Raw genomic sequence first — 24,458 nt, forward strand, 5'->3', positions numbered from 1 at the left:
GGAGCCCGCCCCGGGCCAGGAGCGAATTCCTGGGTCCCAGTGGGTCCCGGTTGCTCCTTGTTTGGGGAGAGTGTTGCTTTTACCTTACCTGGGATGCTGCGTGAGTTCGAGCTCCTGGGAGTCCCTGTTTCTCTCGGTTTTCTGGGCCACCTACTGTGTTTTGGAAGTGGACTACTTAGTCCACAGAGAAGCCTTTGCCAGGTACTGGTGACAACTTGGTTCAGAACAATTTCTCATACCACCTTAAAGGGTATGCAGAGTGCTTCCCATAACTCCATTAGCAGGAATCAAGAGATTTCTACCATAATTAATTTCAGATTAAGTAATTTCAGTCAATACTCTTTCTCAGTTGCCAGGCACTTAAAAAAAAAAGATTTTGTTAATTTGCTTAAATTGTTTAACATTTTAAATTGTTGCTTGGCTTATTAGATCAGTCACCTACAACGAGAACATTTATTCAAAATGCCTAGGAAGGAAGGCAGAGAGGTTTCTGTCCCCAAGTGCTGTATCAGGGATCCCTGTTACAAACTGGAAAGTTCCCACCACCCTCCTCCATCCGCATCAGAGAGCTGAGATAGACGGATTCTGTTACAGGTTGGAAAGATCACTCGCCATGCTAACAGAACTTTTCATTTATAATTCCCCCATAAATAAGTAAACAAAAGGGGTTGGGTAGCTTAGTTGGCACAGTGCTTACAGACATACACAAGGCCCTGAGTTCAATCTGTAGCACACTTGATGATGCTCGTGTGTGTGCCTATGAATCTTAGCAGTCAAGAGATGGAGACAAGGTCAGAAGTTCAAGGCCATTGTTGGATACAGAGAATGTTCAAGGCCAGCTTGTAAGACATTAGAGTTTGTCTTTAGTACTGTGTGTGTGTGTGTGTGTGTGTGTGTGTGTGTGTGTGTATAAGTCCTATAACATTTTAATGGGATTTTAAAAATTTGATCCTTATCCATACGGTAGTAGAAGACATTAAGTAAATAGATTTTTGATTTTTGTTTGTTTGTTTGTTTTTTCAAGACAGGGTTTCTCTTTGTAGTCCTGGCTGTCCTGGAACTCACCCTGTAGACCAGGCTGGCCTTGAACTCAGAAATCCGCCTGCCTCTGCCTCCCAAGTGCTGGGATTAAAGGCGTGCGCCACCACCGCCCGGCCCCAAGTAAATAGATTTTTAAAAAGCAGCTCTGATTTGGTCCCAGCAGAGGAGATATACTTGTGGACCTTTTTCTAAAGGATGTTGTAGGACTTCTTTTCCTTCCCCTGACTTCAAAATTCAGTTTGAAGTGCCTTTGAAAAGGTCAAGATAGAAAAGGCGTCAGAAGGGGAGTTGGAAGTCCTGGCTCTCAGCACTGCCTCCTCACCAGCAATTGCATTTGAGAAACATCAGCTTCAACAGACTGACAGCTGTTTTATTACAGGCCATCTGTAGACGTTTAACATGTTTGTGTGCTGTATGCTGCAAGGCTGTCTGTATTTGTTCATCTATTGCTATTTTTCAAAATGTAGATTTTCTTTTTCTAATGAAACACTTGGTATGTCACTGGTTTTCTATGCCCATTTAGAACAGAGTCTGCCACCCTTGAGTGGATTTCCACAAGGCTGGAATTGGATGCATGAATAGGCAGGCATAGCTAGGCACATAGTCACTTCTCTCGGAGTGGCTAGAAAGTCTGGAGTCCCACTAAAGGGTAAGGGAAGAGGTGCCCTGAGGCTGCTGGATAAAGTCATGTTTAGAATCTAAGAGGAACCTGCCAGAAGGCTGAGATTCTGAGACTTTTTATCCAAGGATGGGGAAGCACTTGTTAATTAGTTGACCCTTGAATCTGGAGATTGGCAAATGAACAAGCAAGTCTAGTTTCCTAGCTGCATAAGACCTGAGAGGTGGCCAACTGTTAGGTGCACAGGTGTGTTTGTGACCACAGATAACTCTTAACCTTTTGAGGGCTTTAGGATGTTTCTTCAGTAAACGGTTAGGCTAAGACAGCGGTTTCCAGCCTGTGGGTCGGTTTCCAGCCTGTGGGTCGTGACCCATTTAGGAGTCACATACCAGATATTCTGCATATCAGATCGGTACATTACAATCATAACAGGCAAAATTACAGTTCTGAAGTAACAACAAAATAATTTTATAGTTGAAGGGTCACTACAACACGAGGAACTGTATTAAAGGGTCAACATTTAGAAGGTTGAGGGCCACTGAGCTATGAGTATGCTGAATGGTCACAAGTCTCCCAGCTTTTGCTTTGTGTGCAAGGATCCTGGGCCATGCTAGACTTGCTCAGTTTTCCTTGGCTTATTTGGTTGAGACCGTGGTGCTTAATCTAAGATGATGACTGGAACCTGGCCCAAGAGAGCTGGAGTAAAAGTCTTCATTAAGACACTGCTTAATAATGACTCTTTGTGTGGTGGGCTTGGCAGAGCTCTGAATAGTTGAAAGCTCTTTGACAATTTGCCTGAAAAGGCTACAAGGCCTGAAAAAGCAGTCTGTTCCTAACCAAGATGGGTTTCTTCCTACCAAACTCCAGTGCACTTTGGGAGTCTTTCTTGAAGCCTAGCTTCTTAAATTGTGTCTTGTGACCCATACGAGATGATGGAACTAGGGATGGAAGTGTTAAAGAATCTAGTAATAGCAGGAAGAGTCCTGAATGTGCAGCAACCAAGAATTAGTTCAAAGTCAAGACGTAAGGAATCTGAGGAGTTTATGGCAGCATTCACCTTGTTGCGTGGCACTGAGTCACTGCAGCCTTCTGAGCCAATAGTGTGCACTTTACTGTGCGTGCTGTCACGCCACACGAGACACCTCAGCTCAGGTTAGAGACTGATCTCTGTATGAATTCCAGTATGAACACATGAAGTTGTCTGCTGTAACTTTAATTTTTTCATAGCCTTATTTTTAATGATGGTTCTTAAATGCTTTAACCTCTCTTCTTGCCCACCACCCACCAGAGGTAGTGGAAAAGCAAGGATGCAGGAAAGCGACCTATTTAGAAAGGGTTCTTTGGAGCAGATCCTCTCTGTGTTGTCAGGAAATCAGTTCAGTTCAGAGGCATCAGCAGTGGAAGCTCGATCCACGCACAAACACTTCACAGATACACCAGCAGTCCAGCTTGATAAGTCGGGTTAGCAAACTGGAATCAGCAGTGGTGGCACGACCTAGCAGACAGCCAGGCCTCAGCCTCATCCCAAGTCAGCAGGAGGGACCCAGAGGGATGCCAGGAGAAGTTCTTGGCTGTGACTCTCTCAGCAAAGCGAAGATCAGCAAAGACTCAAGACCAACGAGTTTTGGACAGCTAGCTCTGTAAGCAAGCCAAGCCAAGCCTCTGTTGAGTCCTATTTACAGGCCCTCCAAACATCACACGTGCTCTGTGGATCTTGCCTCAGCATGTGCGTCTGTCTCAGCCGATATCACTCTGCCAGTCAGCCTAGGTGCTCGACAGCAGCAAGACGCTGCAGGACACCACTAGAAGTTTTTTTGTGCATTTCTCTCTATGGAGTCCTGACAAATGCAGCGCAGTTATGCAGTGTAAGGGGAACCAGTACATGCATTGTTAGCAAAGACTCCTTCATCATGTGTCCTTTCACGGGGGTCAGCCTCTGAGAACGTGCTTGCCCTAGAGAACATCCTCTCTCCTGTGTCTGCTTTAGCCAGAACGGTCCTTCACGAGTCTGCCTTAGCCTCTCACCTGTGTCCACTTTAGCTAAACGTTCGTTCACATGCTTGCCCCAGCAAAACACCATACAGCTGACTTTCCAAAGAACCCTCAAGTTTCCACTTCAGTCTGCATTTTTGAGAACAGCAGATTAATTATGGAAAAGAAAGACTATTCTTCTTCGGTGAAGTATCAGATCAGTATATCTTTGGATTATATTGTGTTAGAATTTTTAATTTAAAATATCGCTGTTTAAGAAATGGCTGAAGCTTCCTAAAAAAACATTCAATAAATTGTGGCTTGGGATTTAGACAGAACTCCCAACTATTTCTGAAATGGCTTTCAGCATATTTCCGAAAGTTTGTAGCAATCGTTTACATGAAGTTTTTTTTTTTCAGCATTGACAATTACGAAATCAAAATATTGATCAATTATGAAAAACATGGAAGATGCTACATGTTTTATATTATCAAGTATCCAGCCAAGATTTAATCCCTGATGTAAGAATAAATCGGTCCATGGATCTCATTCCTATGCACATTTGTTTTAATTGTTACTAAACAGTAAATGTTGCTGTGTACTAAAGACTTGTTTTAAATTTTTGTTTATGAGTTCTTGTCCATGAATGCTTGATGTGTACGTCCCGTCATGTGCCTGTGTCCCCGGGGAGGTGTAGACATACCTGTTGAAAGGAATGCTGAATGGGAAGCAAACGAAGCCAGGTCCTAGGAATCCAGCAGCTCACTGCCTGCGGAGTTTTGGCATGTAGAGGGCAACACGCTGCCCAGGTGTAGTGGTTAAAGGTGTGGTCTCTACAAGTCTCAGCCTTTCTTCATTCATCTAGATGAGATTTAGCCTACAAACTATTAATTGCGATCTTGCCTTAGCCCCCCAAGTTACTGGCACGTGCTGGCTGCCTCTAACCTTTTTGTATTTCCTTTCAGCAGCACAGAGTGAGATTCTAGCTGGGTGTCCTTGGGATAGGTATCTTTATGTGTTCTTGTATCTAGCTCTGTGCAAAGGGAGCTAACGTTGGCTACTACTGTGGAGGGCTGTAAGAGAACATTATAGACTTAGAACAGTGACTGGCACAAAGGTGAGCCTCAAAGGTTAGCTCTGACCGTGTTACTGATGTCATACTGTGTCTTTGTAATTTCACTCAGGACAAGTGAAGTTACTAGAATAATATTCCAGAAAAGTCTTTCCATAGATTGTCACATTCAGCTCTCTAGTAATTCTTTAACATGTTGCAGGTAATAAATGCCCAGCGAAGGGGAGGAACAAAAGCATTTCTGTCTGAGCATTCACGTAATTAGTTTGGCTTTGAAATGGTATCACATATGGCAGGAATGGGAGTTAAGTGCAGCGTCCTGTAGTATTAGTCTTCACATGGTTTACTGCATCGTGTCATTGCTAGATCTGTATTTGTCGAAGACCAGTTGTCTTGCTGAGCCCGGGGCTCCGATGGGATGTGTGCATTTGAGTGCTAAAATCAGACAAATAAAGCTGAGAGCTTCCACACTAGAGTCTGCATTTGTTGGGAATGTTAAAGGAGGTGAGAGGAGGACCCTCCCTGCACATAGGAGCAGCCCCTCACAGTTTAGTGCCGTTTGGATTTGAGTCTAACTGCTGGTTTTACAGATTCACACACTGCTCCTTGAGAAATCACAGGAGTCTGACTTTGGTACCTGCTGTGTAATGTCTTAAGTGGGCATTTGAAGCCCTCTCTGAACAGTTTTTACTTCTGAGCTTTCAGGCCAGTGGTTCTCCACCTTCTTACTGCTACAACTCTTTAATATAGCTCTTCATGCTGTGGCGAGTCTTAGCATAAAGTTATTTTCATTGCTACTTCATAACTGCAGTTTAGCTATGTTATGGGTCATGATGTAAATATCAAATACACGGAATGTCTGGTATTTTATCCCTGTGAAAGTGTTGTTTGACCCCCAAAGGAGTCGTGACCCACAGGGTGAGAACCACTGCCTTAAGCATTGATTGCTTTCCATTTCAACTAACTAATGTATAAAAGGAGAATAGATATATTTATCTCATAGGGATAGTTTAATAATCCAGTATGTATTTGGTGCATTAAAAGTCTTTTCCACAGTACCAGGCACACAGTAAGCTCTTAATACAGTAATGACCTAGATGCTGTCAGATTCCACATGTTCGGTGGTAACATTGTAATGATTGGAATGTTTGGTTTTGTCTTAAGAGGATTGCTTGTCTGCACAGCTGTAAATGTATCTTCAAATTTTATTTTAGGTAATGAGGAGTACTTGATTAATCTGATAGACTCTCCTGGACACGTAGACTTCTCCTCAGAAGTATCCACAGCAGTTCGAATTTGTGATGGATGCATTATTGTGGTGGATGCTGTGGAGGGGGTCTGTCCACAGGTAAGAGCTGTGATCCACAAAATGCCTTATAGAGCATGTAGAAAGAGCAGACACTGTTAATTGCTATGTTGCTGACAGACAGTGGGTTCTATATTTTACATCTGTGAGTGTTCCTGACTGGAATGAAGTTTTTCACCAGAGTCTTAAAGAGATCATAAGATCAAATGATGGCCACATTTTGACAGATGTGACTGTGGTGTCATCTTAAGAGAGACTTGTCAAAAGCTGGGGAGTGTTGAGTTTGAGAGAGGTCGCACAGTATAGTTTTCCCCGAGACACGGCAGTTCTTTTCCACTGGAGGCTCAGTATGCACCCAAACAGGCATCCTTTCTACTTAAGGAATTCCCCTGCTAGTCTGCATCCTTAGTCCAGTGTTTCTAGTCTCACAAAAGTTGGAAGAATTTGGCCAGTGTCAATGTGTAGCTCTTGTGGTATTAAAACTCAGAAAGGCTAGTTCATTTCTTTGAACATTTAAAAAAAACAAAAACAAAAAAAAAAACCTTGCATTTCATCTTTAAAACCAAACAAATACCCATCTCCAAAGTCAGTTTTGAATTATCCTTAGCATATATGTTGCCTTTTAATACTTCCTCATATAATTCTTTTAAAAAAAATAATAAAAGGCTTAATTTATTTAAATGGAGGAGATTTAATGTTACAGGAAGATGTGCTCTGGTTATCCTGCAGCCCTTGTGTATGTTCCCCTGGGGCCACAGGTGTCTCAGCGTGAGATGCAGAGCCTTATCCTGTGCAGTGTCTGGAGTATCTGACAGAATGGGTGAAGTGAAGACACCTGACTTTAGGATAGCAGAATAGTGGGAACATGGAAGACCTTATGATCAGAGAGATGAGCAGGGGCTTCTGGGACTGTTTACTTCTGACCTATATGCTAGATTGGTAGGTGTTTGTTTTATAATCGTGTGTGTATGTCTGTCTGTTTGTGTGACTGTGTCTGTGTTTGTGTGTCTGTGTATGTGTGTCTGTATCTGGATGTCTTGAGTGTGTCTGTGTATAGATTGCCTGGTGAACATGTGTGTCTGCATAGTTAAGTCTAGGTTATAATGTAGCCTGAGAATGTGTTATTACTTGAGAATGTGTTATTAATGTGTTATTTCTTATGTGCCTTAGTATCTTTGCAGATCATGTGGGTTTTTTGCTTTGTTTTTATCAGACACAGGCAGTTCTTCGACAAGCCTGGCTTGAAAACATCCGCCCTGTTTTAGTGATTAATAAGATAGACCGCTTGATAGTGGAACTAAAATTCACCCCGCAAGAGGCCTATTCTCACCTCAAAAATATTTTAGAACAGGTATTGTATTCTTTAGTACTTTAAAAAATGGGCTGAAAAGTTGTAAGAAAGTGTTGAATATGAGGTGGTATTAGGGAAAATACACTGATTTGGAAGCTTATTACATATGATTCCTGTCTATTGGAGTCACTATACTGTGAAGAGGGGACAGAGCAGTGTGCTCTTGGGAGTTGCTTCTGTTTTCCAGAACCCGTCTATGTCAGGCTTGGACCAGAGGCTCTTGTCTTTAAAACTCTGTAGTTTGGTTCTTAAGTGAAGTGATATTAATAGGCTGTATGATATTATGTTACTTATTTTTAGATGAAAACTTTTTAGGCATTGATTTTTTTAATTAGCAGACATTTGCATAGATATATGTAGTGGCAAATGCCCAGTTAGGGATGATAAGTATAGGATAGATACACCAGAAGCCTTGATTTCTAAGAGTTCCCAGTGGAGTGAGTGAGACAGACTGTTGAGATTAGAGATCAACTACGTACCCCTGTGTGATTTCAGAGCCCAGTCTAAGCCAGAAAGGAAGAGACAGTCTCACCATGAGACCCGGAGATGGAGGAACCATAGTGTTTGCCAAGGTGAAAGTTAGAGGAAGAATGTTTAAGGAGACAAAACAAATTGGCAATGTCTCGAAGCCTAGAGAATGTATGGGCAGTGTGTCCATCAGGAAACTGGTTGTGGTCACTGAAGAATGGAGAGGTCATGATAAGAAGTGACAAGAAGTGAGACCTGGCCGAAAAGAACAACGCAGGCCTTGCGTTTTAGTGAGGCCTGTGTTGGACAGAGGAATTTGAACTTTGAGATCAGGATAGATACATTTCTTTGCTAAAGGGAGGGAAGACAAATCCAGGGCATTGAGAGGGAATGGCTGCTGGTCCAGCTTTCTGCACAAATAGGATGTGCATCGGACATCTCCTTCCTGAAGAAACACTGAGGAAAGCGCTCGCCACAGTGAGTGGCAAGAGAAGAGACAGCAGTCTTTGGAGATGTAAGCAGAGCATGGGGAACCTGTAGGAATTCTGAGTAGCAGGCTTCATTTTTCTCTCTGGGATAGGAAATAAGATTGCTTCTTTGAAGATTAGACACTGGGGACTTAACAGCTGGGATGGGAAATAGGAGAAGGATTGAGTCAAGCTCAGGTATTTGGATAGGATGAGTTTTTAGTGACGCTCGGCAGGATTAACCCACACAAATGGCCTTTCAGAAGCCTTTTATAAGCATCAGGTTTGCTAGAATTTGAAAGAATAGTTTAACATGTGTAAATTGTTTGTTGATTATGTCACCTGCAGTGAAGTCATACTCTGACTGGTTTCTAGCCTTAGTAAAGGTGTTCCCTCCCATGTGTGTCCTAGCATATGAATGACACTTTGCCATTTCACCATCTCTCCTAGATTAACGCACTCACAGGAACTCTTTTTACTTCTAAAGTCCTAGAAGAAAGAGCAGAGAGAGAGACAGACTCACAGGCGAAGCCACATTCTGAACAAGGAGAGCAAGTGTATGACTGGAGTGCAGGCTTGGAGGACGTGGATGACTCGCAGCTGTACTTTTCGCCAGAGCAGGGCAATGTGGTATTTACCAGTGCCATAGACGGCTGGGGCTTTGGGTAAGTCATTCTGTTTCTCCGTCTCTTTGTGATTATAGACCATTGGTGCTTCCTCTGTTAGGTGTAATTGTAATTTTATACCGTAATAATATATACAGTTATCTTGTGCCCTGCCGTGCCCCATGCTTATGTTGTAAAGCATGGAAATACAGTGTCGCATGTAGGACAGTAACATGGACATGGTCACGCTAGAGAACATTTGTCATCATGAAGCTTCCATATGATACTCTGTATAGTCACAATCTACCTTCCCCCCCCAAGCCTGAATAACCACTGAAACCATTAATGTTCTTCATTTCTGTAATTTGCTATTTTAAAAATGTTAGAAAAATTAAATCAAAACAATATACTACAGAAATCAAGCCAGATAACTCAGATAGCTTGTAGCCTTTGAAGATTTATTTTTTACTCGGCATAATTTTCTAGTTGTTAATCTTAATTGTTATACACATTCAAGTTTGAGTCATCCTTATCTGAAATACTTAGAACCACGAGTGTTTCATAATTGGGTTCTTTTCTTTTTTAATATTTACCTGTACACAAATTGTCAATCCAGTATTCACTTATACCACACACATAGTCTGAAGGTAACTTTACCCAGCATATTAAGTGCACCCATGCTTTGACTGAGGCCGAACATAAAAGGTCTTGGGGAAACTTCCTACCTATGTAGTTGTGTTAGTACATAAAACGTTTTAGAGTCTAGATTTTTGGATTAGGGTTACTCAGCCTGTAATAGTTGATCTCCCCCTCGCCCCCAACAGTATTCTGTAGTTCAGATTTACCACAATTTGTCCATTTTCCAGTTAGAGGCCATTATAAGTATATGTATGTGTCAGCCAAACACTCTACCAACTAAGCTATATCTTGCACCAGTAAATTTAACTTTTAAAGAAATTATCAAACAGCTTTCCACAGGGCTTTTCCACTTTACATTCTCGCACAGAGCCAGGTGCTCTGCCTGCTCTGACGTCATCGTGATGTGGCCCCACCACTGTTCTCATTTGGTCCTTCTCTGGGCTGGGTACTGAGAATTGTACTTTGAATCCACATTTCCTGCGGTCCATCTTCCCCTGTGCTGATGTAGCATCTCTGTTCTCCTGGGTTTCTTCCCGTCTAGCTTGTCTGTTGAGTTCTGCTCCTGGGTTTTGAAAGCTCTTCGTGAGTTGTAGAAGTTGGGTCTGTGTCTTAGGTGTGGTTGTGTGATTCTCTCCTGGTCTGTGGTTAGCTTTTGCATCCTCTTGGCTGTGTCTTTTACAGAACAAAGATTTTAATTTAGCTGAGTCAGCTTACCGTTATTTCTGAGTTTTACATTTCGAAGCAAGTTAATAACTCTCTGCCTACCTTGAGACACTACGAATTAAGTTAATAACTCTCTGTCTACCTCAAGACCATAAAGATTATCTTTCCTTTTTTAATGTTCTTACACACGTATGTTAATTATGTACACTGGGTTTCATTATGACATCTCATGATGTACATTGTGAATTGTGATCAGTTCACCCCTTCTTGCCCCTTTCCTCCCATTATCCCCTTTTCAACCAGCTTCTCTGTTCTTGCTTCTGTGGCTTTCCTTTTGACAATTAAGTCCAGCTCATTTTGAGCTAAAACCTGCCTAAAGTGTATGGTTTGCATTGAAGTTGACTACATTTTATGCTAGTGCCGTTGTCTCTCCATTGAGTGTCTGTCATACCTTTGCCAGAGCCATGTGGGCTGTTCTCCCTCCCTAACCTTAGTCTAGTTCCTCTCTCGGCAGTTTCTTGTGTGTTGTGAAGCTTTGTTCATCAGTGAGCAGGTGTGTACTTAAAAGTAATGTTAATGGAGGTTAATACGGAAAAAACCTTTATCCCGTGTATACATACGCTAGTTTTTAATCAGTTTGAGCTATTTGATTAAATTCTCACAGCCATCTTTGAAACCTGTCCTAGTATCTAAGGCTCAAAAATACCGAGGATTGTTCAGCTTTATTCAGCTGCTAAGGACGTAAAGTCAACTTTACTGGGTCATATGGCTCCCCCTCCCCCATGGTATTTCTCTTAGATCTTCCCTGTGGGATAGAGACCTAAACCTGACTGTGTGCATACAGGAGCCGTTTCTTAATAAATTACAGATTATAAGTACCTTATTCCATTTGTACCTAAAAGGTTATGGCAAACCTAAATAAATGTAGGCTCGAGTGTACAGAGAGAATGGTGGATAGGAGCCTTTCCCCATTTGATCAGTAGCTTAGTATCACATTCTGAGAAATGAAGACAAAAATGATTTATATTTTTTTTTTCTATTTAAAAAGCACCACAGCTAGGCATAGTGGCTTATACCTATAACCCAGTACTTCTTCAGGCTGAGGCAAGAGGATCAGAAGTTTGAGGAGTGTGAGGTAGCTGCATAGTGAGTTCTAGGTCAACAGAAACTCTAGCCAAACACTATCTCAAGAAAAGGAAAGAAAGTAAAATGGTGCATTAGTTATATTACCAGCTCAGCCCTGTTGTGCTAGTTTGTGAGCATTCTGCTAGAGAACCACAAGGTGGAGGGCTTGTCCATAATAACGATTTTCATAATTTCTTTCATGTTTTATCTTCATTTGAGTCTAAGTCTTACAAATTGGAGGAAGTTTGCTCTGAGTGGAGAAGGATTAGGAATAGTAGAAAGAGTAAGGGTAACTTACATATCCCGTTCAGATTTCTCCATTTTTAGGTATGACTAGTCAATATTCTCTGTGCTAGACAAGGTCAGATATATAGATGGATGGAACTCATGCCTGTTCTCAACTGCTGGACTTGGAACGCTTTCAAGATGGCGGGCTGAGCAGCAAGGCAAATATCTTATATTTTGTAGTTCTGATAGAGAGTATATGAAAATCTTTACCACCTTCAGACTTTAAAATGGGACATTTATATGACATTACTATAAAATAGAAAATATGACTTGATTTGGGTGACATAGTTAACATATTTTAAAATCCGAAAACATGAAGTAAAAACCTCCCTTGGATCTTTGCCTATATGCAGCCTGAGGTGACCTGTAAAGATGACTCACAAAACCCTGCAAAATCATGCAAATCCAGAGGTTCAAATCTTCATGTTCACTTTAAGAACACTGATGAAACTGCCAGGTCATCAAGGGTGTGCATATCTGAAAAGCCACCAAGTGTCTGAAAGATATCACTTTAAAGAAGTCATGTGTTCCATGAGGCTGTCATGGTGGAGTCAGTAGGCGTGCCAGGCCATGCAATGGGACTTAACACAGGCTGGCTTAGTGGCCAAAAGAGAGTGCTGAATTTTTGCTGCACATGCTTACTAATGCAGAACATAATGCTGAACGTAAGGGTTTAGATACAGATTCTCCAGTCACTGAATATATCCAGTGAACAGAGCACCTAAGACGTACAGACTGACTCACAGGCCTCATAGCTGGGTTAACCCACGTCTGCACTCCCCTGCCACGTGAAAGTGATCCTCACTGAAAAGGAATAGATTATTCCAAAGCCAGAAGAGGAGGTTGCACCGAAGAAAAAGATATCCCTGAAGAAACAAAGACTTACAACATGGGAATAAATTCAGCACTAAATTAAAGCAGATAAAAGTTTTAAAAAACTACCTAGAAATCTTCCTCATCTAAACAGGTGTGGCAAACACCTAAAATTCTTCGTTAAGAGAAGGAAAAAAAATATCCAGAAGCTTGCCACATGAAAGCTGTTGTTGTTAAAACACAATGAACAGAGTTCAAATACTGAAGGTTGTACCAAAATGTGTCAGTCAAATGTGCACAGGAAAAGATGGTGCCTGGGAGCTCTCCTGCCTCTTCCTGCAGATGCAGGGCTGACCCCCACTGGGAAACTCGGCTTGGCCTGCCTGCTCACTGCACTGATAGGGAAAAGGAGCCAGGTCTTCTCTCTGTTTCCCTGGTTATGAGACAAAGCTTTATTTAGACACACACTTGGAGACACTGTCTCTGTGGCTTTGTAGTTATACATGCAGATTGCCAAGCAGGCTGTGGACCTCCACTGAGACTTGCAGACCTAATCCAGGACCCGTAGGCAGCTCCAGAGTCAGTCTTGGAAGCCTCACTTCCTGAGCACAGTCTCCATCCTGATTTCTCCAGGGAATTCCATTCCTTAGGGGAGAGACAGCAGCAGTCTGCCAGCAGTCTCCCAGTGGAAAGATGCAGAACTTTCCAGGGCTTTGGAGGAAGTAATAACTTGTAGAGAGAATAGTTTTCTATTTCACAAAAGGAAGACATAATAATTAATAATATAAATGTTATAGAAACTAAAGTTTGGGGAAATTAAAGAATATAAAGAAAACTTAACAGTAACTATTTGATCAAGTTGAAAATGAAGTTTACAGTGTAGCAAATTACAGAGAAAGTAAGGGGCCCTTGAGAGCTTCAGAGCATCAGCAGGTGTAGCTAATTGGAATCTCCACCTCTGGGTATTTTCTCTCCCTTCGCCCTCAGTGAGAAGGGTCCATTGCTATTTGTTTTCAGCGGGCTGTACTCTGCCTTTTTTTTTTTTTTTTAGCTGCTGCCTAATGACCTAAGCATTTCTCATTCCTACTGTAATTGTTGACTTCATCTCCTTCAGTGTCTTAGTAATATCACTTAACCCGTTTAACATTAACGAGTGCTTTTCGGGAAAACCACCCTAGCTGACGGGTAAAGAAGTGACCGTAGTATGCTGACTTTAGATTCCTTCCTCAGTGAGGAAAATGGCAGGTCTGCCGCTCTTCCTCCTCCTCTTCCTCTACCCTAGTCTTCCCTCTCTTCTTCCTCCTCTTCCTTCTCTTCTTCCTTCTCATTTTCTACTTCCTCTTCCTCCTCCTCTTCATTTTCTTCCTCCTTTTCACTTTCCTCCACCTCCTCTGCTGATTCCTCCTTCTCTCTTTTTAAAAATACTGCAGATTTGGGGTTGCAACAAAATGGATAGGAACGTACAGGTTTCACCAATACTCTCCTCCGTTCATAAATTTCCTATGACCATTATCCTTCACTGATGTAGTTCATTTATTGTGATTGGCAAATACACACTGACACATCTTCCGTGCCCAAAATCCTTCTGGAGATCATTTTTAGTTCTGTGCCCTGCATCATCACACCGTATAGAATTGTCCGACTTCTCCAGAAATTAATAATAAACAATAATATACATTACAGAGAAATTAACCTTTTTGAAAGCTTAAACACGCACACACAGAGAAGGTCTCTGCTAAATAAATAACTGTTGAATCAAATAGAAAATGCAGCTTACATAATAGCCCAAGCTATTCATTTCTGCCTCTCTCATACCACTGGTATTTCAATTTTCACATAGTTTAGGATCTTCTAAAATGCCGTACAGTAAAGTCAGCGGTATGTAGCTCTTGTCGTTGGCCTCATTCAGTTAGCATAAAGCATATACGTTGTCTCTGTGTATTTTTGTGGTGTGATAGCTCATCTTGCTTTGTGCTGAGTCATATTCCCTCCGGTTGTTCAACAGTTTGTCTGCTGACTTCCTTAAAGGACACTTTGCTTGCTGGCTTCCAGTTTTAAAACTGTGACTTGAACGGCTATAAACGTCCATGTGCCTGTTTTCCATAGACATATGCTTTCAGTTTATGTAAATACTTAAATGCATTGCTACATCATGTAAGAGTGTTTAGACGTTTAAGAAGCCACCATACTGTCTTCCAAAGTGGCTGTACTGTTTTGCATTTGCACCAGCAATGAGTGGAGTTACTATTGTTCTACATCCACATCAGCATTTCATGGTGCTGTTGTTCTGGATAGACTTACTGCCATCTGTCTGTCTTCTTTGCTGAGACTGCTGGCAAATGGGCTGCCTGCAGTCTTTCTTTAGTTGCCCCATATCCCCATTGACGATCATTCTGGTTCTTTTGAATTTTTCTGCACGGATGGCCATGTCACCTTCAAACAAGAATGGTTTTACCTTTCTCATCTCTATGGTTGTAAGCCTTTCCTCCCTGCATTTGTTCAAGCTCACATTGTCAGGTTGAAGAACTTGGCAGGGGAGAGCTTTTTGTCTTGTTCCTGAGCAGGCGTTTTCTAAGATGCTAGTACTTTGAGAGCCCTCGACACAATAAAAAGTACTGTTTTCTACAGGAACACAGTTTCTAGACCTTTAACCACAGAATGCCCTATACCTTAGTACTGCTTGGCTCTTCTCCAGTGGGTTAGAACTGTGGTGTTAGCTGGCTTCTCTAGAGTTGATAAGATTAGAGTAAATGTGTATGCCTGTGCTAGTCCAGGATGCTACATCTCTAGTTTTAGCAGATTGGGTCTCTAGAGTTATTTCCCTTGTGAATAACAACACTTAAAGCAGTGAAGACTAGAAGTCATCTCTGCAATTAGTGGAGTTGTGATGGGCAGCTGGCACCTTTGCTTCCTTGGCCTCTGCACTTTTTCTCGAATTTCAAACATGCAAAATTAGGAAAGGGGCCACAGATTGTAATTCTTGTCAGTATATATAGAATGTTGGACAGTGACACAGACCGCAGTGTCACACTGCTTGTGTTTGAATCCCAGTCTCACTTACTACCTGGGTAATGTCTTTGTATCATTATCCTTTTCTATAAGATGAGAAAAGTTTGTAGGACAGTTAAAATACTAGGTCAGTAGTGGTATACAGCATTCTGAACGGTACATGGGAAAGAAACAGTGAAGTGTTAGCTGTAGTCGTTGTTACTGCTATAACACGTGCTGTTGGTTTTCTTTCAGAATTGAGCACTTTGCAAGAATCTATAGCCAAAAAATTGGCATCAAGAAGGAAGTTCTTTTGAAAACCTTGTGGGGAGATTATTACATAAATATGAAGGCTAAGAAGATTATGAAAGTCGACCAGGTAGTGTGGTCTGTGTTACTTTTGACTGTTGGCCATAGAACACTTTTTAAATACAGTGAGCAAGCTGTGAGTACAGTTATGTATGTGTACAGCCCCAGCTACTTGGGAGGGTCAGTTCCTAGACCTTTAAGGCCAGCTGAGAAATAATGATGCTCTGTCTCTAAACGTAACCACAGTAAGTGAATAGAAAGCTGTTTGGTGTCTGAGTTTTGTAGATCTTAGATCTTGGGTACTTTGGAGACACATTTGCTTTGTATTGGTCTAAGGTTAGGCATTGCAAATGTTTTTCATGTTTTTACATGTAAGTAAAGCTACGAATGCCACATTTTGTAAATAAGTTTCCTTTGATGACTTTTTAAAAACTGGACATCTAAGACAATGGCTCTTAATTTTCTAATAAAAATACCAATAGCACTTCAGAAGGGAGGCATTTGATATACGTTCTATCTCATGTTTATGCGACAGCATCCATACGACCCAAAGTTCTCACTGTTCACTCTATTAATTTTTTATGTAGTTTGTTTTTTTGAAAAATAGACTTGTCTAAAATTTTTCCTTAAAGGAGTCAGTTTTCTCCTTTCACCATGTAAGCTTCAAGGATTGAACTCATTGAGCTTGGTGGCAAGTGCTTTTTAATTCCCTACAGTTTAATTGCTGTTAATGCTACATATACCTATCTCGATGGAACAAATGAAATCTGCAGTTATAAGAATGTCCTGTTCTTATGATCAGTTTCTCATGTTTAAGAACACAAGAAACATGAACATAGAAAACCCAAGCCTTTGAAGAGAGCCCCACACACTTAGTGACATCAGTTTGTAGCTCAGATATTCTGTGTGTGTGTGTGTGTGTGTGTGTGTGTGTGTGTGTGTGGAAGAGGGGTTTGTTGTGTTTTGTTTTGCTTTTTGTGGTAGTGTAGGGCAGCCCCTGAGGTTTGGCTTCCAAATACTCATCTTATTTCAGCACCCCTCTGGCTCTTAGAGGAAGAGAATGGTGGCTCATTGTTCAGGAATTACTGGCTGTTTAGAGAATGACTTTTGTCTTTATCACTGAACAAGTATTCCAAACAGAAGTAAGCCACACTGACAGTTGTCAAGCTGATACGTTCTTCTCTGCAGGCCAAAGGAAAGAAACCTCTCTTTGTACAGTTGATCCTGGAAAATATATGGAGTTTGTATGATGCCGTCTTGAAAAAGTAAGACTGTTATAAAATTGTTTATCTTTGGGCGGGGTCATTTCCCAGTCTGATGAGTCTCTCAGATAACTGAGCTTGACCAGGACAGTGACCAGAGCGTAGAGCTTCCCAGATGAGTTAGTCGTAGGCTTGGAAACAGTTTAAAGGAACATGTGCAGATCAAGTAAGGTAGATAGGAAGGGCTGGAACAGCAGTGTGCTGTGCCTGCTGGGGTGAGGAGAGCAGAGGCTGCAAAGGAGCACTGGGCCTTGCTGTGTGTAAGCAGAGCTTAAAGAGCTAGTAATCGTGCTAGGAATGATCAGGTTAGGAACTTGGGAAAAACTTACCTGGTAAAGTGGGAAAGAAAGCTGGCTTTGTAAATTTATTATCCTCTGGGCAGAATCAGAACATTAGCATTTATTTGTAAGGCTGCCCTGGTAGACTTGGCTTGTTTCAGTAGATTGTGAACTGGTCCTCTGCAAGGTTCTGAAGGAGTGTTCCAGTACAGCTGGGGAGTCCCCTGCTTGCCAGGATCTCTTCACTTATTTTTAACCTCTTCTGCAAAAGCAACGTGCAAAGAAAAAAAAAAGGTATCAAATAAAATTGAGCTAATTATTTATGCCTTCTCTCTCTGATCTTTCCCATAGAGACAAAGAAAAAATTGATAAAATTGTGACTTCTTTAGGATTAAAAATTGGAGCCCGTGAGGCACGCCATTCAGACCCTAAAGTCCAGATCAATGCCATTTGCAGCCAATGGCTTCCCATATCCCACGCTGTCCTCGGTATCCTTTATTTTAGTGGTTTTTAATTAGATGGAGTTTATAAAATAAGAGAAAAATAGTATTTCAATGGCAACCATATTACCCTCTAGAAATAACCCATTCCGATCCAATGTAAGTCTTTTCTGTTTACTCAGTAGTCTACCTTGAAGCAGTAGTAAATAACTAGAAAACTTAATATGCTAATATTGGTTAATATTAATTCTAGTAAGTATTCCTCTTAAAACAATATTTGTTCTCTAAAATAAAAATAGAATAAAAAAATAGATTTACTATATATGAGAATAAAGCTTTTTACTGGTACTTTTGAAAGTAGATATCTAATCATTGGACATTCTGGAAGCATTGTGCAGATTTTGACACGTGAGTCAGAAAGCAGAGTTGTTCTACAGCCTGGACAGTTCTGTATAAATGTTCCTGATTGTCTCAATTTCCACGGAGTCACTCTGCACTGAAAGTATAGAACCTTAACGCCAGGCCTCAGCGATGGTGTGTCAGAAACTGCCCAGTCCCCTTGACATGACAGCTGAGCGAGTGGAGAAACTGTTATGCACAGGATCACAGACGTTTGAGTCTCTTCCACTGGAAACCCAAGCCCTGAAAGCAGGTGAGGGAAGATGGACACACTGCAATGTCCTACACTAATGACTCTCCTCAGTCCAGGCCGCCCTATTTGCTGAATGTTAATTTACAGAAAGGCCAGTTTGTCACATTGATTTCCACAAATAACCACCTTTAGAATTGACCGTGTGACCAGCTTTTGTTCTGCTCCCCAAAGTTTCCCTTTTAGTAGAGCATATTGCTAAGCCCTCTGGGTGGCAGCCACTGATGCAGACGCCTTCCTTCGTGCTCTTCTGATCTCATTGTATGCTTGCACTTTACTCCGTCTTCCTAAATAGCCAAGCATGCGTTCTCTGCACTATGAAGTCACTGCCATGCTGTCTCCTAGGGGCTGGAAGAGCTGCTGCACACACTCCTCAGCTGAGGGATACTAGCATCCCAGTTCTGTGGGCACTGTGATTTATCTGCCTGTGTTCATTGTCTCCAGTTCTTCTCCTTATGCTGAAATGTGTCCTCTCCACAGCCCCAATCCACAAACCTCTCTAGTGGGGCCTACGATGGACTCTGTTACTTTGATGTCCCGTTTCCCATCCTCAGCAGACCAGCTATGTCACTAGCATTTGGCATAGTTGATTCCTTCTTCCTTCTTGGAATATGGGCTTCTCTGACTTCCAGGTGCTATTTTCTATGTCACTTTGTCCCTGGCTTTTTGACTTTGAACATCACACACAAGATTTCATTCACATACCTCATTTTATCTGTAACCACTCTTGGTGCAGAAGCTCACTTGACCTTCTGAATGGCAGCTATGCCCTCATAGTTTTCCCATCTGGATCTGCACGCATAGGCGCCTTGCGAACTCCAGACTCACTAGACTTGCATAGCTTGCCCACCACTGCCTCTGTTCTGCCCTGCTTCAGAAGCATTGCAAGCTTGAACTACCAACCCTGCTTCTCCCACCTATTCTGTGGTAATTTGAGCCGTGTTCACCCTTTCATATACTGAATCCAAAGACCCTGGAGTCATCTGTGGTATCTACTGACTTCACACCCCTTTATGCTATTGGCAAATACTGCAGAGTCCTCCTTTAGCATCCATCCAGAACCCAGCTACTGCTCAGCAGTCCCACCTGCCTCTCCGAGCCAAGCATCCGTTATCACTCGCCTGCCCGCCTGCCCGCCTGCCCGCCTGCCCGCCTGCTCTTGATTTTGTGTTCTTTAGCTGCAGTGGGAGTGATGAGATTAACATAGGCAAAACTCTAGCATACGCTTTCTGTAGTGTTTTTGTTTGATTTTTGTTGTTTTTGTTTTGTGATGAACTTTCTCTGTGTAGCCTTGACTGTCAAGGAACTCACTCTGTAGACCAGGCTGGCATCAAACTCAGAGATCTACCTGCTCTCTGCCTCTCTAAAGGCGTGCACCACCAACCATTCTGCTTGTTTGATTTTTTTTTTTAATGTTGCATTCTTTGTAGAAATTATTTTGATTTGAAGTAATATGTTTTCTAAAAACCGATAACCAGTGATTTTTATGCCTCTGTTGTAGATTATGAGAAAGATTAGAATCTCCAAGGTAGTGACATTTGTTAATACAGAATTGTGTTAAACTTTATATACTTAGAGAACTGACTTTTTTTATAGCACTGAATCTTTATTTCTGAGTTTTGTTACTGTCCTGATACATTGTTTTTAAATTTCATTATCATCATCACTATTGTTATTTGCTTATGAATGTTTTGCCTGTGTGCATGTCAGTGTACCACATGCTTGCCTGATGCCTGATGTCAGAAGTGGGAGGCTAGGGTCACAGATCACTTGAGCTGACATGTGGGATTCTCTGGAAGAGTAGTCAGTGCTCTTAACTGCTGAGCCATCTCTCCAGGCCTGATGACACATTATTTTTGTCTATTTTGTACATTAACTTGCCATTATAAGGAATAGAAAATAATTTATGAAACGCTATTATTGATGTTTGATCCTGGGAGCCGTACTTTACTCTTGGCTGTAGAGAAACAATGACTTGGGTTAGTCGTGGGTAGCCAAGCCCTGTCGCCAGCTGTGCGTCTGGGAAGAGGCTCCCAGTTCCCACCCTTCAGCTCTGCTGCTTTTTGTCTTCCAGCTCTCACTTTCTTTACCGTTCATTCCTTGCAAACTCTGAAGTGGAATTTTTATCACAGCTGTAAAGAGTTACATGTTTAGATGATGCTATATTCTAAATGTAGCTGCTGTTCACAAAAGTCTAGGTTTTTGATTATGAGAAAAGCAGTGACATGTTGCTTCCTGTTTATTTAGCTTTTATGAAATGTGGAAGCGAGGATACTGCTCCAGTTATTATCTTTGTTTCCAAAATGTTTGCCGTTGACGTGAAAGCCTTGCCGCAGAATAAGCCGAGGTAAGGAGAGGGAAGTTGGGCCGGGCTGGGGGAGAGGCTTACGATTGGCTGGTGGTGGGCGTACAGCTGGGGTGTGGGTAGGACCGCACATGTATTGCCACTCCTTTTCACGGCTGCCTTGGAACTGAGCACTTCCTGGGCTTACTAGGAACCTGTGTGTCATCTGGCCTTTTATATCTGTAGAAAGCTGTTGAAACCAACTTTTGAGTATTGACTTGAGCTGGTATAAATGTAAAGGCTAGTAATAGCTGTGGTAATGACAGTTCCCTTTCGCTGAATATGGCAGACAGGGTCTGGTCCAAGCCTGCCCTGTCTCTAGGCGTGTCTGCCTCAGTGGAGACTGCGTGTCTGATCATCAGTTCTCTGTACATCGTGTGTCTGCACAGGCTGTGGAGAGGATTTCAGAGAACCTATGTACTCTCCATGGCTTCTCTCCCCGTGTTCTCCTCCTTCCCAGAGTGCCTGCCTCCCCTGCTTTGGGTTCAGATGAGGCAGGTGGTTCAGGAGACACATTAAGACACGTTTCTGAGGAATGAGGAAACGAGTTATTAATTACATGGACAGACAGAGGGGAAACAGCATGGCTGGGCTTTGAGGAGGGTTCAGGCCCCAGGACCAGAGACAGAAAGTGTGATGTGGTGGGGGCTCTTCTTACACCCACCGTTTGAGGAGTGGGGCGGTTCACAGCAGGGGCTCAAGGCCAGGCCATCTGCTTCCTAGGCATAAGGCTGGGAAGAGGGTGGGAAGAGGGTGATACAGCAACCCTATGACACAGATTCACATCCCAGATGAGACATGTTAACATCAGCAAGTTGTTGGCAAAGGGAAGATGTCTAGGAGAGGAGGCTTGAGCAGAGGCAGAGACTGGATTCCCACACACTTTCTTAGAGGTCTGGTCATCTCTAGAAATCACTGAACTAACTTCTGAACCGATTCCAGTGACTGAGACTCTCCAGTGTATTTTTCACTTTGCTCTGGAGTGATCTTCTCAAACTCTTTTTAAAGGTTTTTTTTTTTTACATTTGTTTGTTTGTGTTTATTTATTTTGTGGGGTCAGAGGGCAATGTGTGGGAGCCACTGGAGTGGCTACACTGCTGGAGTCCTGGTGATGGAACTCAGGTCTCAAGCTTGGTGGTAAGCACCGTACCCATTGGATCATCTCTCTAGCTCTTCAGAATAATCTTTCCAAAGATTTCTCTCTTAAAGATTAAGGCTCGTGCCCCGTTACTGATTCTCAACACCTAGTTTTTCCTAAAAGATGAAGTGTACTCTTGGAATTCAGTGGTACTTTTCGTTATCATATTTTAATGTGTCTTTGTGTTTTTTGTTTTTTTTATGCCTGAATAAAGTTTTTTTTTTCTTTTCGTGTGGTGCGATTAACGAAGAAAATGTGGCTGAATTTGGGGGATCACTGTGGAATGAGTCTGTCCAGTCATAACCCACCCCAGCCATGGGTTTCAGTCAATTGTTCTCTTTCTCTGGTACTTCTTCAGTTTCATCCACAAAGTCCTGTCCTTCATGCAGTATGCCTCATCTTCTTTTTCCTTTTCAATAAAACTTTGCTTATTCTTTAAGACAAAGATTGTGTACATGGTTTTGGCTTGAGTCTTTTTGTTTTGTTTTGTTTTTCTGTTTTAGCTTTCTCATAGTGATTTGAACATAAGACTCTTCCAGCATTGTTCTGAAGAGAAATGAAAGAGCGAGTGAGTAAGTGAATGTGTGGATGAGGGATGAATGGCTCCCGAAGAGGGAAAGTGTGGGCAGTGAGTGGCCAGAGGAGGAAGTTCGGAACCAGGAAGCGAGTGAGTGAATAGCTGAAATTGATGTGTGACTGTGTACTTTGACTCTTGCCAGGCAAGATTTCAATGCTCCATACAGTGGCAGTTTTCAGACGTCCTGGCAGATTTGATGTGTAGCCACTGAAAGTGTCTCAGACGCGAGACAATGCTGGAGAGTTGAAGAAATACTCCCCAGGCCTCAAATACATTTATTTACCCCTTAAAGTCCCTCTGTGAATCATCGTCTTTTTATAGGTAATAATGGTGACTCTGTCTATACTACTTTGCTCTGTCTCCTATGAGTATTTTTCTTTAACAGTCTTCATATATTCGTAGGGTTTGGTGGAGCAATTAATTCTTCTCTGTGAAATGGTTTAACTGATTTACTTTGTCCTCTCATTTAATACCGTACAGTGTTTTCAGATATGCCCGAGTTAAGTCGTCATCCCTACCTTGTTCCTTTCTATCTTCTATCTTTCTGTCTTCTGGCTGATGTTTTTCATATGTGTTGCACTGCCTTTGAATGAAGACATCTGCCATTGGGGGATGATCTGATCTCATTCTCATCTCTGCTGTAGTAAATGCACTAAGGCAGAATAGTCTTTTCCTTTGGTGTTGATTAGCATATACCAAATAATGATAGATGGCGAGGAGAAAATGAAAAAAAGACGTGGCTGGGAAACCTGCTGGATGCTTTGCCCTCGTTTCTCCGCTCTCCCCCTTGGTTGTAGACGATGTCTCTGTATTCTCTGTGGGATTGGATCAGGGATTTCTCTTCTGTTCTGCTTGTCTGTCTGTTCATCTCTGAGGCACAGACCTGGTAAAACCACGTTTCAGGTCAAGCTTTAACTCCACCACCATGGAACTAGCAATTGGTTTTGGTTCATTAAGCTCTTAGGATGTTCCTGCAGCACCCCTGAGTGTGCACTTAGGTCTAACAGCAGTTCTTGCTTCAGTTTGACTTGTGAGAAAGTTATTGAGCCTTGGGGGGAAAACCCGGTCACATAGCCAGAGGAACTGCACAAGAGTTTGAATGCTGCCTGCCTGGCTTAAAAGCCTATGTCTTCCACAGCACTCCACAGATCCTGCCTTCCTGCATCCTACAACACGCTAGCACCTCGCTAAGCAGGCAGCTCTAGCCTTTGTCCCTTTGTATATTCTGTGCCTTTGCTCTTGCTGTTCTGAATCATAGTTCATTAGAATTTGGGGTTTTCTGGGACAACCTACCCTGCTGTTCCTGGCCTTTTTGTGGCTCTGTGTCCTCCTGGAGAACCAGCTTTTTGTAGATGGGTGTCACATCAGACAGATACCTCTTTTCCTTTGGGCCACCTGCTCTCTGTTGTCTGTGCTACCTTATAACATGGCTGTCATTTGTACTGACTGCAGCAAGCTTCTCTGCTAACTTACTTCTCCCGCCAGCATCAGAGGCCAGAGTATGGCCATTGTGCATGGCAGCCTGAAGCCAGACGGGCTTCCTTTGCTGCCTCTTTTCCTTTCTCATCCATGTGCCAACATAACATTCATCTCCAATCAACATTCTCACTTCCGGTCTCTAGTGCTAGTGGCTGCCCTCTGTTCAGGACATGGTTGGTTATCTGTAACCTAGCCAACTCACCTACAGCTATTTCCTTATCCACAGAGCCCTACTTTCATGCAAACAATTCCTCTTTGCTATGAGTAAATACTGGATACCTAACAGACACTTAAATAACTCCTGTGGATTTGCTTTGTTCCCTTTCCTAGTATCCCAGTGCCTATAACATAACAGGGCAGGGCACAGTAGGTATTAATCAGTGGGTAACTAAATGGCAAGCATTGATTTATTTCATACTTACTGATCACTATAAATGCTTATTATTTTTGTCTTGTTTGCATTTATTTATTTACTGACTTATTCTAGAAAACAATCTTATGGCCCAGGTGTCTGAGTTTCCTCTCTTTTGCTATGATAAACACTATGACCAAGCAACTAAAGGAGG

At 42.2% G+C, this 24,458-nt stretch overlaps 1 protein-coding gene across 2 annotated transcripts in view; it reads left to right on the forward strand.

Moving 5' to 3' along the window:
• The window catches only part of Efl1 (elongation factor like GTPase 1), a 138,216-nt gene that overhangs the window by 28,927 nt on the left and 84,831 nt on the right, over nt 1-24,458 (forward strand). For both annotated transcript variants that reach the window (XM_028754851.1, XM_028754852.1), the window contains 8 exons: nt 5,918-6,051; nt 7,223-7,360; nt 8,746-8,960; nt 15,672-15,795; nt 16,914-16,990; nt 17,617-17,753; nt 18,235-18,357; nt 20,602-20,701. In XM_028754851.1, coding sequence (XP_028610684.1) covers nt 5,918-6,051; nt 7,223-7,360; nt 8,746-8,960; nt 15,672-15,795; nt 16,914-16,990; nt 17,617-17,753; nt 18,235-18,357; nt 20,602-20,701 — 1,048 coding nt within the window. The remainder of the gene's footprint in view (nt 1-5,917; nt 6,052-7,222; nt 7,361-8,745; nt 8,961-15,671; nt 15,796-16,913; nt 16,991-17,616; nt 17,754-18,234; nt 18,358-20,601; nt 20,702-24,458) is intronic.

This window comes from Grammomys surdaster, unplaced genomic scaffold (genome assembly GCF_004785775.1).
Source record: "Grammomys surdaster isolate TR1022 unplaced genomic scaffold, NIH_TR_1.0 126036, whole genome shotgun sequence".
Lineage (NCBI taxonomy): Eukaryota > Metazoa > Chordata > Mammalia > Rodentia > Muridae > Grammomys > Grammomys surdaster.